This window comes from Paroedura picta, chromosome 9 (genome assembly GCF_049243985.1).
Source record: "Paroedura picta isolate Pp20150507F chromosome 9, Ppicta_v3.0, whole genome shotgun sequence".
In the NCBI taxonomy this organism is placed as follows: Eukaryota; Metazoa; Chordata; class Lepidosauria; order Squamata; family Gekkonidae; genus Paroedura; species Paroedura picta.
Window position 1 is genome coordinate 22,925,405 of NC_135377.1, and position 13,670 is coordinate 22,939,074.

The 13,670-nt window shown below is 39.9% G+C and overlaps 1 protein-coding gene across 1 annotated transcript in view; it reads right to left on the reverse strand.

The window, feature by feature from the left end:
* TMEM67 (transmembrane protein 67) overlaps nt 1-13,670 on the reverse strand; it is a 32,212-nt gene that overhangs the window by 2,234 nt on the left and 16,308 nt on the right. Inside the window, exons 15-27 of the mRNA XM_077351909.1 lie at nt 13,331-13,387; nt 13,139-13,237; nt 11,790-11,888; nt 11,331-11,417; nt 9,632-9,731; nt 9,235-9,374; nt 7,840-7,980; nt 6,317-6,397; nt 5,038-5,154; nt 3,048-3,164; nt 2,181-2,285; nt 1,790-1,892; nt 213-355 (exon numbers count right to left, since the gene is read on the reverse strand). Coding sequence (XP_077208024.1) covers nt 213-355; nt 1,790-1,892; nt 2,181-2,285; nt 3,048-3,164; nt 5,038-5,154; nt 6,317-6,397; nt 7,840-7,980; nt 9,235-9,374; nt 9,632-9,731; nt 11,331-11,417; nt 11,790-11,888; nt 13,139-13,237; nt 13,331-13,387 — 1,389 coding nt within the window. The remainder of the gene's footprint in view (nt 1-212; nt 356-1,789; nt 1,893-2,180; nt 2,286-3,047; nt 3,165-5,037; nt 5,155-6,316; nt 6,398-7,839; nt 7,981-9,234; nt 9,375-9,631; nt 9,732-11,330; nt 11,418-11,789; nt 11,889-13,138; nt 13,238-13,330; nt 13,388-13,670) is intronic.

Consider the following 13,670-nt stretch of genomic DNA (forward strand, 5'->3'; position numbering starts at 1 on the left):
CCTCCCTGGGGGACATAAGCTTGGCAGGGTGACCCAGTTATGCCATTTGCACTCTCATTTATCTCCTCTTTTAAACACTATACATTTTAATGTGGAAATACAAATGGTCCATTTCCCATGTATACGGACACAGCTCACACAAATGAGTATATACACTGTTATAAACCAAACTGTTTAAGAACTAACATTCTCTATCCAGCAACAAAACTTACCTCTTGTTGTAAATATGTCAGAATAGCTGCTAAAACAAAGCTCTGGGTAGCCATATCCACAATTGCAAAAAACAGCATATCAAAAATGAGAAGAGTGATTTCATTGCCATAATAAAGAGTTTCGCTAAATGAATGCCCTTCATCTGCAAGAGAAATAATCTGTTGAGGAAACTACACACTCTGTGAAACCAATAACAAATTTTGAGTCTGCTTCAGACCACCTGAATCTATTAGCGACAGATAAGATGTTTTATAAAATGAGAACAAATCTCCCTGACACGGACTATAAAAATGGCCAAAGCAGCAAAATCATTATAAAAACAATATATCACTATAAGTTAATGTAGTAATTTTGGATTTCCTAAGGTGATTTTTGTGCAAGCTAATATATTACATGACTTTCAGGGACTCATAAATGCTTTTAATTTGTAAGTCTGTAGCACACTGCTAATAAACGGAGCACTGTCACTGACATTTTATTCCAAATGAACTTTCAGGCCCATGGTAGCTGGTTGAAAGTAAGTAAGAGGATCCTAATTGCTTTAGGATGCTTAGGGCTAATCCTGCGTTGAGCAGGGGGTTGGACTAGATGGCCTGTATGGCCCCTTCCAACTCTATGATTCTATGATTCTATGTTACTCATGCTTTTGAAAGACACCCTCTTTACAGTACTTTTAAGCATACCTGATAATTAAAAATCTACCTCAAAAGCAGATGCTTTAAGGATACTAAGTACATTATAACCAGCTTTTTTACAAGTGAGAAAAAGGAGGGGAGTGTCCCTTTTGACCATCATAAAGGCTGTCTGAGGAACCTGCAAGGAAGGAAGGGATATGCAACAGAGACTGGAGTAAAGCAGGAACTTAGAAGAGACTGAATGAAAAAAGCTGACTGCTCCAATCCAATGTATTTACACAGAATTTAGAATTTCAAAATTCTAGGAGTTAATTGTCTTTTAACTGCTAACTTTTCTCTCTTCTGCCATTCAGCCACATACACACTCAGTACATCTGTTATTCTAGAATTTTTATCAGAATACATCACAAATTTAACGGAGCCTTCTAAAAAGCAAGCCTACCACATCCAGTTCTGACTGACAAACTCCTTTATTTCTTAAGTCAAATAACTGCAGAACTACATCATCTGAAAAGCACACTGTGGAGTATGACAGTGCATATTCTTCGATGTAAGTTTCAATTTTGACACCAGGATGATAGATGACTGAAAAGGAGAGAATGTCTTCAAGAAACAAATCCTTAGAATTCTGATGAGTAACTTCACAGATGTTATGTAACATAGATTTAAGGAAGTCGTTATCTAGCCAACCTGTGCAATGAAGCGCTGATTATCTAAATATGTAAAGAACATATTTCAGACATTTTCTACTACTATTATATGAAAATTTGTCCTTCAAGAGGCCTGTTCATACATAAGGGGGATTTAACTCCCTGTTTGTTTTATTCTAGAATTTTCCTTTTAGTAGAGAATATGAAGTAAAAGTGAATGGGGACAAACATAGTGCTTTAAGAATTATCTATTTGCACAAAGAAAAATATTAACAATTAAGTTGGTAATACCATTGTAAAAGATGCTCTTTTCCATTGGTTCCATAAACTCCATTCCAAGAATTCTTTCTAATAATAGTTTGTCCTTTACTATGTAATCCATTTCTTTATGAACCTATACAAATAGAGAGGAGGGAGGAAAAACCTTTTAAAAATTTCTTTCTTGTCTAAAGAAGAACTGCTTAGAAAAAGAGCATGGACAAGTACTATGTACTCATTATATAAAGAGTACCTCCTGGAAAGGGAGTTAAAATAGACTTTAAAACAGTGAATTGGCTCCTGCATAATAATATAGAATGGCCTATAAAGGCCAACCTATAGATTCATATAGAATAAAAAAATATCACAGTCTCCCATGCCAAACTAACTATCCAGTCCCTCAGTGAAATGTCTGTATACGTACATGATCAATGAAAGAGCCAAGGAATTTATTCATGGTATGGTATGCTTTAGTGCTCTGTTCAAACGTGGTTGTAGAAGAATTCAGAAGCCTCACGGGGCCATGTTTCTGGGGAAAAGAAAAGGCAAAACAGTATAAATGAATTTAAATCACTGATATAACAAGTAAAAGAAATTACTGTGAATTGTCTGATTATCCATCTGATCTGGGAATAGCAACCATTTGCAATTTTACTCAATGGAAAGACTTAATTGCTCCCATTTTTATACCCTAAAGGTGACACAACTTATGTTTGGTGATAAATGTTGCTCCCCACCTCCACAGCATCCCATAATCCTGGGGTTGCCGTATTGTGGCTCCTATGCTTACAATTCCAGATAACAATAAGTATTTAAAACTAATAACATTTGACATTTAAAGTACTGAAAAGATCATCCATTTTGTCTCAAACAATCTATGTAGTACAAATATAATTTAAATGAGAATGTTCCGTGGTCTGTGTTTCATCTCAAATTCCAGTCTTTTAAGCATTAAATCTCTGGAATGCATATCTTTACAAATCTGGACACAATACAATAATCTCAGCAGAGGTTTCTGTCACTTTCTGCTCTCACGGAAGCCTCCAACTGTACTCCTATAAATATGAAACAAACTGCAGAAAGTGTTGAGAATAATTCTCATATCAATTTGCCTGAACCGGAGCCCAAAGGTACACTGCATGCATACACATGAATGACAAAAATAACCATGGAAGAGTCTTAAATAGGCTCTAGAAAATTATATTGTTGGGAGATGTTAGGGGATATAAATTTAAAAACATAAGCTTTAAATAGGAACGGAAAGGCGGCACCGTAACAGTTATATACATACTCTCGTTAATGTTTCATGAATCCGATCATACTGCTGCCTCATCTTGGTTGAAATAGAAATCTGAAAGGTTTGCCCATCTGTATTTGGCACTAAACCCCTTTGACTGCACAAATTTTCCTGAGGAAAGGACACAAAGTAAAACTGTTGAAATCACACAGGCAAACAATGGACTCTACAGTTCATTATTCTTGTTCTTTAAGGAGTATAGCTGAATGCGTATGCCAGATGTTTCCCTTTTAGTATGAATAGATATAGTTACAGGCAGCTATTCTGCACTAGAAATGCTGACTGATTATTTATTTATTTATTTAATTGCATTTATATACCGCCCTCCCCTGTAGCTCAGGGCAGTTTACATGGTAACTCGTGGTGTGGTACAGGGAATTTCATCATTTTTGAACATATAATAATTGGAAACGTAGAATACTTCTGAGCATACAACAAATTGAGAACAGATAAAACCTCTAATAGTAGAGTATATAACCATAGCATCCAGTATTCATCATCATATCCAACAATTAGCTGCAGTACTCTGATTTCACAGATTCGATAGCTGATGTTTCTGCACTGTGGCATGGCACAGCTATCTTCGAGTTGTAATTGGTGATCGGACGGATCCCTGGGTTCTGATAAGTGGGATTGTTTCATTGGCCCGATCAAAAGCCTGGTGGAGGAGCTCTGTTATGCAGGCCCTGCGGAACTGTTTTAGTTCTGGCAGGGCCCAGTTCTCTTCTGCGAGCTTATTCCACCAGGTGGGGGCCAGGACAGAAAAAGCCCTGGCCCTGGTCAAGGCCAAATGAGCCTCCCTGGAGCCAGGGATCACCAGCTTGCTGGTACCTGTGGAGCATAGCGCTCTTTGGGGGAGGGGGCACAGAAAGAGAGGCGGTTCCTCAGGTACTCAGTGCCCAGACCCCCCCCCCCAAAAAGACAGGATTTTAATAATTAAGGCCAAGATCAAAGAACACTGAAATCACTTTGAATGCAGAAGAGCTTCAGATTTGTCCTTCTCCAACAGCAGCATTCTATATTACACTAATGATGGCTTACAAAACTGAAGAGCTTCAAACCAACTGATGACAGGACATAGAAGACAGGTGTGTAAAACTGTCAAACGTTTCACTAAGCATTTATTTGGGTCATGACTTATCTATAATATAGAAACCTCCAGTATCTAGCAATCCCCTTGAAGGTGCATTGAGGCAGAATGTTCTGTGGTGATACATACATTATGTATGAACATTTAGCAGTAATGCATCTGTTGCTGGGAAAGCCTGATTCTGACTGTAGACTTTTTAGAAATATCTCTAAGAAAATATACAAGTAAGGAAGAAAGCAAACACCCAGCCCTCTCTCAGGTGCCTTCTTCAGATGCCTTCAGATTCAGGTTGGACCAGAGGTTTTCCCTCTGAGTCTGCTCATCTGGCCCTGCTCTCCAACTGGATGGAATCAAATCACCAGCCAGAAGGACAAAGCCAGAGATGGAAGTGAAGGCCCTGTTGGGAAAAACACCCGTAAAGAGCACCATTACCTCTTGCTCTCTCCGGGGTAGTAGGCTATGGCCCAGTGGTTGAGTTTCTATTTAGCATGTAGAAGGTCACAAGTTCAATTCTCAATTAAAAGGACCTATGCCTGAGATCCAAGAGAGTTGCTGCCCGACTGAGCAGACGATACTGTCTGGGATGGACCACTGGTCTGATTCAATAGTAGGTAGCTTCATGTGTCCTATTTTCTCCTGAGCACAAAAAGCAATCCAGCTCAGTAGGGAGATTTACCAAAAATGTACAGATATTCATGATAAAATATATTAGTCTAGTGAGGTAGATTTGAATATAACATTGCCTTTCTAAGCAGAACGCTTGGCCAACATTTACCTCTTCATTTTCCCTCTTTCTTTTCACCGCTTTCTGAGGGAAACCTAGTGAAATGAGTACACTTCCAATATTCTTTAAAGTAAACCTTTGGATCCCCCTTTTCGAGTTCTTTTACATACCGCTTCTCTCTTTAGGTTCATATTCATTTCTTCCATATTAGTATCTGCATGGCCATGTACAGAACGACCATGAATGTAATATCCAAAGCATCTGTTTGACAACAGAAAAACAGAAATCTGCAATGAAAGGAAAATAAAATTATATTAATAAACACTCAAAATTGAACAAAAGCATATGTTTCTTTTAGCACGTTAAAATGCTATATGAAGCCTATTTTTATAAGAAAGTTCCAGGGGGAGAAACTCAGGGTTGTTGGGGAGAGGTTAGGCAGTCTGGGCTACAGGTAGAATATGACTCCAGCTTCTGCCAGATGTGGTTAATTAAAATATTGTTTTGTGTTCTAATCACTATCTGGACTTGGAGCTTAAGGCAAGCTATATCATTCCCTTTAACCACAACAGTCTCACAATACCACATAGAGCTCTGAGTATACTGTACTTTGGACTGGATGTTTCTTTCCACATTCCTAATCACAGAATTGAAAAGAGACTATATAGTAAAGGCACAGCACAATGCCTTTGTAGCCTGGGGCTTGGGAGAAGGCAAGCACAGAAGGAACTGGCCAGTTTCAAGCTGGCCACATAGTCTTCAAGGAGACGTGGCAAATCCCATGGCAACTTTATATAGGTCAATCACACCCATGCCAGATGGATCACGTGGGAAGGGAGGGGCAGAGCTGGGATGTTGTGTCATGGGTTGCACTCCATCCTCCCTTTCCCTATTTAAGGCTGCTGCCATGTAGGCTAAACCTTTATTTGGCTGAGGCTTTCCCCCACCCACCCTCTATGCATTTTGGTTGTCATGGGTTGCATTTATTTGTAACTGGCACATTTTAGCTGGTGGGATGGATTCTGTTTTTGGGTGGGGTGGAGCTACCACCCCTTCCTTAAGAGGTCTTGGTGGTGGAGCCGTCAGCAGTATGCCCAGGCGGTGGCTTCGCAAGGGAACCACACAGTGGTCTACACCCACATGGGTGCTTGGAATTTGCCAATCTGTGGTGTTACCCACTAGCAGGTATACTGGTCAGGTATATTGGGCGGCAGTTGGGTCACCCAATGCTGGATCTGCCCCCATGCTGCGCCAATGCTCCTGCTCTGCATTCAATAAAACTGTGGCCTACTTTAACCCAAGCTACTTATATCCTGGTATTTCTTCATTACTCCCCCCCACATACTAGCATGGACTGATGAGATAAAGACAACTGTAGCCAATGCTTAAAACAAACATGAACATATTTTAAATTGTCTACTGGAACTGTACAAGTAATAAGATACTTACATTGCTCATACAGCACAAATCAACAAACTGCCTTATCTTATCTTCTACAAATCTTTCGTAAAAGACAGAAAAGTATGCCATCTGCAATAAAAATCAGATGATTATTCATATGTTCATGAGATTCCCCCCCCTTTCTCTAATACTGGAGAGCCAGGAGTAGCTACTGCTGCATCAGCTCCTGACTTTCCTACAATGCATTCTGGGTTTCAGCGTAAGATTCCCTTCAGTTAAGCGGAATCCTATGACTCTCTTCCACCAAGTCTTCCTCCAACAGAGAGAGACTTTCTCTGTCAAAGTAATCGGAGGAAGTCTTTTCTCAAAGGAGGAAGAAGTAAATCTGCAGCAACCAAATCCACCCCCACTGGGAATGTCACATGGAATGCCTCCATGCCTAGCAGTATCCTTCCATTGAGCCATGGAGCATTCCTATGCAGCTAAGCAGGCCAGATATCTGGGATTCCTCTGCTAGAACTGGCTCCTGACAGGGGAAAAGAGGCAGTTATGGACAGATGCATTAAACTGGCCAGCTGAAGAAACAGGAGCGCGTGCCTGAAGGTACAGGCATAAGATGGCTGAAGGGGGAGGAGCTTGCCCTCTGGACGATACTGGTTATCTGAGCATTTTGCATAATCAAATGCTGTATATTTACGGTACTTAAATGGAGGATATTGAGTCAGATACCCTCCTTCATATTACTGACTACAGATCTTTAACTGATCTAGAAATGCTTCTCCCTAGCTTTGCTACTTTGGAATCCTCTCTCAGAAATAAAGTTTGCAGGTCAGTAGCTCTTATTTTCTCTAATACTGTCTATCTGGACTAAGTATGGCAGTCAAATTCATACAGAAAACAAAACTAGACACAAACTACTGCAGTGCACTGATAATCTATAACAATAAAACAGCTGGTGGATATGTAGTTTGTAACAGTAGAATCATAGAATTGGAAGGGACCTCATGGGTCATCTAGTCCAACCCCCTGCACTATGCAGGACACTCACAACCCTATCGCTCATCCACTGTAAACTGCCACCCCCTTGAGCCTTTACAGATTCAGCCTCTCCGTCAGATGGCTATCTAGCCTCTGTTTAAAATTTCCAAAGCTGGAGAACCCACCACCTCCCGAGGAAGCCTGTTCCACTGAAAAACTGCTCTGTCAGGAACTTCTGGATGTTGAGATGGAATTTCTTTTGAATTAATTTCATTCCACTAATTCTGGTCCATCCCTCCGGGGCAAAAGAGAACAACTCTGCTCCATCTATATGGCAGCCTTTTAAATACTTGAAAATGGTTATCAAATCCTCTCTCAGTCATCTCCTTTCCAGGCTAAACAGACAAGCTCCCCCAACCTTTCTCCATACGTCTTGGTCTCCAAACCCCTCACCATCTTTGTTGCCCTCCTCTGGACATGCTCCAGTTTGTCTACATCCCTCTTCAACTGGGGTGCCCAAAACTGAACACAATACTCCAAGTGAGGCCGAACCAGAGCAGAGTAGAATACACAGGGATGATGTAAAACCCTACCTGTATTATGGCAATGACTAACCAGAGGACAGCAGTGACACCATATCTTAGAATCCGGCTCCAAGGAGCTATATAACTTTCAGGGCTCCTACTAAGACTGGAAGAAGAATCCATTAAAGCCAGGTTTGAAAAGCCCACAACCTGAAAGGTTAATTTCACAATAATTTATTAGTAACTTGCAGTAGCACATATTCTGAAAGGTTAATTTCACAATAATTTATTAGTAACTTGCAGTAGCACATATTCTATAAATTCAATGGATTACTGACTTTAGCTGTTTTCATGATCACCTCAAAGTTCAAACTAGAAATTGTGGAGCTTTATCAAAATCCTTTTTTTTTTCAAACAGAAGAAGAAGAGTTGGCTCTTATATGCTGCTTTTCTCTACCCAAAGGAGTCTCAAAGTGGCTTACAATCACCTTTCCTTTCCTCTTTCCACAACGGATACCCTGTGAGGTGGGTGAGGCTGAGAGAGCCCTGATATCACTGCTTGGTCAGAACAGCTTTATCAGTGCCGTGGCGAGCCCAAGGTCACCCAGCTGGTTGCATATGGGGGAGTGCAGAATCGAACCCGGCTTGCCAGATTAGAAGTCCGCACTCCTAACCACGACACCAAACTGGCTCTCTAAATAATAAAAAAATAAAGTCTTGCAATCATGATGCAGATGTATGTGATTAGACTGGATAAGCCAAAAGACAACTTCAAAGAGTCAATTCAGAATATTTCCATAAACTTCATACTTTTCTTTCATTTACAGAAAAAAAAGCCTCTAGTGAACCATTTTTAGTTATGAATTAGTAAAATTTAGCACCAGGACAAGATAATTTTAGCTTAAAGGTTAGACAATTCAAATGAATGAACACTGATTGCAATTCCGGATTGCAATTTCTGCCCTGTGATGTCAAGCACTCTACTAAGCAGTTTGCCTTGCTTCCGGCTTCACAGATATCAGTTGACAGCAAATGCTTTTTATGGAAATGTAAATCAAAAGGGAATCAGTATCAGTAATAGTGATGAAGATTACACAGAAATTACAGCAATGTGGAATTTCCTTATCTTAACGACAAATGCCTAAGATGACAAAAGTCCTTACTTGCCTCTCCTAATATAGCAAGTGGCCATTTTATTTCACTTAAGTGAGAAAGCTGGAATGCACACACAACATACAGATGAGCATGACACATTTAAACCAATACCACAACTTGATTCCGTTGTCTAGCAATTTGATTTTAACATGTAATTCCTTATGAGTATGTGCATACACTATAAACATACAAATGAATTGTGGGAGTTTTTAATGAAATTACAAATACTATGACGTACAGTGAAGTTTATCTATTTTAATCTTGGACAGTTAACTATGTACTACAGTTGCTATGAAATCTGAAAATCACCTCTAAAAAGAAGAGAACAGCTAGCACTTGAAATAGAGGATTTATTTTCCGGATGGTCTGAATCTCATTCCATTCGTTTGCTATAAAATATGTTCTCCATATGCTGACAGGTGCAGCGGCACTCTTTATACCATTTTCTCCTGTGGAGAAGAACAGGCCATACAAGTAAAGAATTGCAGGGGTGTATGTGGAAATCCCATTCCTTCATGCCCTCTCCCCCTTTGTGACTGGTGCCACTGCCTTGTACTCCCAACTGCGGCTTCTCCAAGCTTCTTACCATCAGATCTGTGAATTTCTTATAAATTATACATCATAATGTACATCATAATGGTAACATATCGTTTGGTAACATATCATTTAGCTGTACTGCCTATGCAAAAAGGGTGAATTCACATACCTTCAACGGCTTTCAGAACTTTTCCTTTAGGACGCTCCCAATCAATAAAGAAGATATCTATCGTAAGTTGGGTAACAAGCATGTGCAAAAACTGCACCACCTAAGAAAGTCAGTAATGAAAAAAACTCCAGGCTTAATTAACAGTGAAGGGAAAGCAAGTCAACTTATAAGACTCCCCACCCCCATGCTTTGGCAACTCTAAAATGGTGGCCAAACATCCTATTTTCTCTTTAAGGCTAAGGTTATGCAAGAGATCCCCAGGACCTATGAAGCCTGTTCTAGAAGTTCAACAGGCTGCTGATATCAGTACACGTCGCTGAAGCCCACTTCCCCTGTTGTTCTACATGCCTAGCCTCTTTCTCCACCATGGAAATGGTAAATAATCGATTAACTGATTAACAGGCTTCCATGTCTGTCTTCCGTGCCCACTTCTCCGAAGAGGCTTGTCAACACTTCTGGGGTTCCTTGTAGCCTGAAAAATATTTCAGGGGTTCTTCCATGGGCAAAAGATTGAAAAAGGCTAATTTAAGATGTAATATTTACATGAGCATGAAGAATGTTTTTTTAAAAACTTTATCTTGTTTTTTTTTTTTCCTGCAAGAAAATCTCTCATGTTTGATTTGGATTGTTTGATTTGTCAGAGGAAGAGGGGAGAAGTTCATTCTTATTTTTAAATCAAGTTAAGTTTTAAAAAACAGAATTTATAAGCCACACAATGTTTATCTACTCTGCACATTAAAGCGGATTTCCTCATTAAACACATGGGTGTTAACTTTAAAGACGACAATCCATGGGACACAACATGATTCCTCCCCTAATCTAGAATAAGGTAAAGAGAAGGGAATTTGTAGGGAAAGGCAATTTTTCTTGACAGCATTGGACTTGGAGAAAATATTCTAGTTCCTAGCAACTCAATGATTTGACTAAACCCTAGCTACTTCAGCAATACAGTACAGATTCTTCTTCTCTACAACATGCTGTATTGGTTATTAGATAAATGTTTATTGAATGTTCCTATATACCTGCCTTTCTCATCTCAGGACTTGAGGAGGGCAACAACAGACATAAAAACAATTTAACAAAATAAATATTAAAAACCAACCTTAAAAGTCTTATTTATTTAATTTATTAACCATTTTATATGCCCTTCCCAATGACTCGGGACAGTTTACATAATAAGAAATACAGTAAGAAAAGATAATAAAATACAGTACAATTATACTTAAGTTATTAAAATTATTTTAAAAAATTAGATTGATTAAAAATGATTTCCTACGACATTATCCTTTGGGGGATAGGAGCATATGTCCCAGCCAATAGCATATTCCCCCTATGTCCAAGCTCAGACTGCTCCCAAAGCTATCCAGAATGGCTGTTTTTCAGCCTCACTGGAAAGCTATTCAGATCTCTTCTGAGAGGCTATTCAGAGGCACAGGACACAGTGAAATGGCTGCTGCCAAATGTGCCTTAGTCAAGGGGTCACTGATTTGATTATTATTGTAGTGGAATGCTAATAAAGATGTAGCACTCCACAGGGAAACTATTACAAAAATGTTTTATTTCAGATGCCAGCAAAGCTATGACATTTGCCTAATGAATGCTGGTTTCCCTGCAATCTAATACCGATAAACTTGAATGGTTTAGAAACGAAACAATCATGGTGCAGAAGCCACAGAACTACAAAGGTGACTTTGCTTACCTTCAGAGTGAAACCACAACCAATGTAAGAAATAAAATCATCTTCTTGAGTTGGCAGAGGTAAGAGAACAGAAATGTACCGCTGTGCCTGTGGGGGGGGGGGCGAAAAGGATCTCAACAGCATCACATAAGCTGCAGCTACATGAAAGTGTAATCACATCACATCAAATTCTACATTTGGCTATAAAATATTGACAACACTTTTTTGTAAATCAGAGAAAGCGGAATTTACTGAAACCAACGAAAATGAGAATTTTAACTAGCTCTTTTTGCTACGGCAAGCATATTCAGAATAAGAAATGCATGGAAAGCATACAAGCAACCACACAAATATCTCACACAAACAACTTGCCTCAATGGTCTGATCAGTAAAGCCAAAAAGGAAAACAAAACAAACATTTAGATGTCATACTCATTCACGTTTATAAAACTATATTCACATTACAAAACTGCTACTTACTTTGAAGAATATAAGCCAGTAAATCCCTGTTCCCACTGTGATGATGAAGAAAACATTTGCAAGGTCTCCAGCGTAGAACAGCAAGAATTTCAAAACTGTCTACAACATCAGATTACAAATCAATTAGATTTTCTTCAACCGAGATAAACAAGAAAACTACTTTTTCATCAGGATACCTAGTACTGTCACTCCTAAGCTTCAGATAACTCTTGAATTTGGTGTGGCATACAGAAAAAGAGTTTCCTATGGTTTCACTGGTGCTTTTATATAATAAGCTGTGGCAAGGAATTACCTGCTGCAACCTTTGCAGCCTTGGGGTGGGGAGCACAGGAGGAGATAACCATGTGGTTTGTTGGCTGGCTGCATGGTCTGGCACCCGAGTCAGGGGCCAGTGGGGCAGAGGCTGGCCAGCATAGGAAGCTAGCATCTGGCGAGAGGGTGGAGATTTGGGCAATACAGGGAGCTCCTTCCTGCCCTCCTGCTGTTATCTTTTTATGGTTTTCCTTCCCACGCTCCCTGTGCTTTGGTTGTTAAAGTTTGTGTTTCAGTTATGTGTTGTTCAAGTGTCAGTTTTTTTGGCAGATTGAGTATTACGGCAGATTCTTTTGGGGGAGGCAGTGCCTGCCTTGGTTTGGGGACTTGAGGTGAAGCCAATTCAGCAACATGCCCAGTTGGGGGATTGGCAGGGCTCTTACCACCATGTGGCAGGAGGACCACGCAGCAGCCAGTGCCCATGTGTATCCCAGTCATCGCCACAGTATTCACCCCCAGCAGATGGGCTGCAGCTAATTTAGTGGCAGGTTGGTTGCCCAATTCTGGGGTCCATCTCCATGCTCCCGCATGCAATCAATAAAGCTGTACCCTTTAATGTTTCCAAGAAACTTTTGGTAATGTGTACATATTCTTCAACGGTGCTCTTCCTTTACCCTGGGGCACAAAATCCTACAAAAATGCATGTATTTCATATTCTGCAAAGATACTGCAGGCATGTGAACTGTATAGTATAAGAGACATTTGATCAGCTGTTGAATTTCTGTTTTCAGTGAGATGCTTCCATATTTTGCTTCTTCATGTATTTAGCCAACAGTGAACCCTACTGAACTCAGTAAATAAAACTGGGCTGTTAGACTAGGAGGTTATATGGCACTGAGCCAACATTTATATTACAGAAAATGGCAGGCGATCTATATTTTAAACCAGGGGTACTCAACCTGTGGTCCTCCAGATGTTCATGGACTACAATTCCCATGAGCCCCTGCCAGTCCATGAACATCTGGAGGACCACAGGTTGACTACCCCTGTTTTAAACAACATATTACATTTTCCCTACATCTCGCACTGGTTCATACCTGCAAATCAATCATGGGACTCCCTATGCGTCTCTTCCAGCCTGCAGTCTTGAGAAGGGACCATAAAACTGCCAGTCCACCTAGAACACCCAGTGCTATCTACAAGAAAAGGTGAACAAAGAATTATGCTGCCTCACCTATAGAAATCAATATTTTTTTTAAAAAACTAAGAATGGTGGAGATGCAACTTACATTGGTCTGACTGCGAGCCTCTGACTGGTTCATTTTGTAGTTGACTGAGAAGGAAACCTGAAGAGTATTTATTTTAACAAATACATTCAATACATCAACTTTACTGGAATATTACATGAAACCTTAAATTACAGATCATTCAATGTAAGCAATAAAATTACGTGTACATTTTTGGCTGTTAATCTGCAGCTGAGAAAAAAAAAATAAGTTTTAGCACTGGAACTTGAAACTGCGATGTGACCACGAGAAAAAATTGTGGTCCAGATTCTATAGTTGTGAACCTGTCTGAAAATTGGGACAGAAGATGGGGGAAGAGGCGCTTCAGTCATCTTTACAAGGG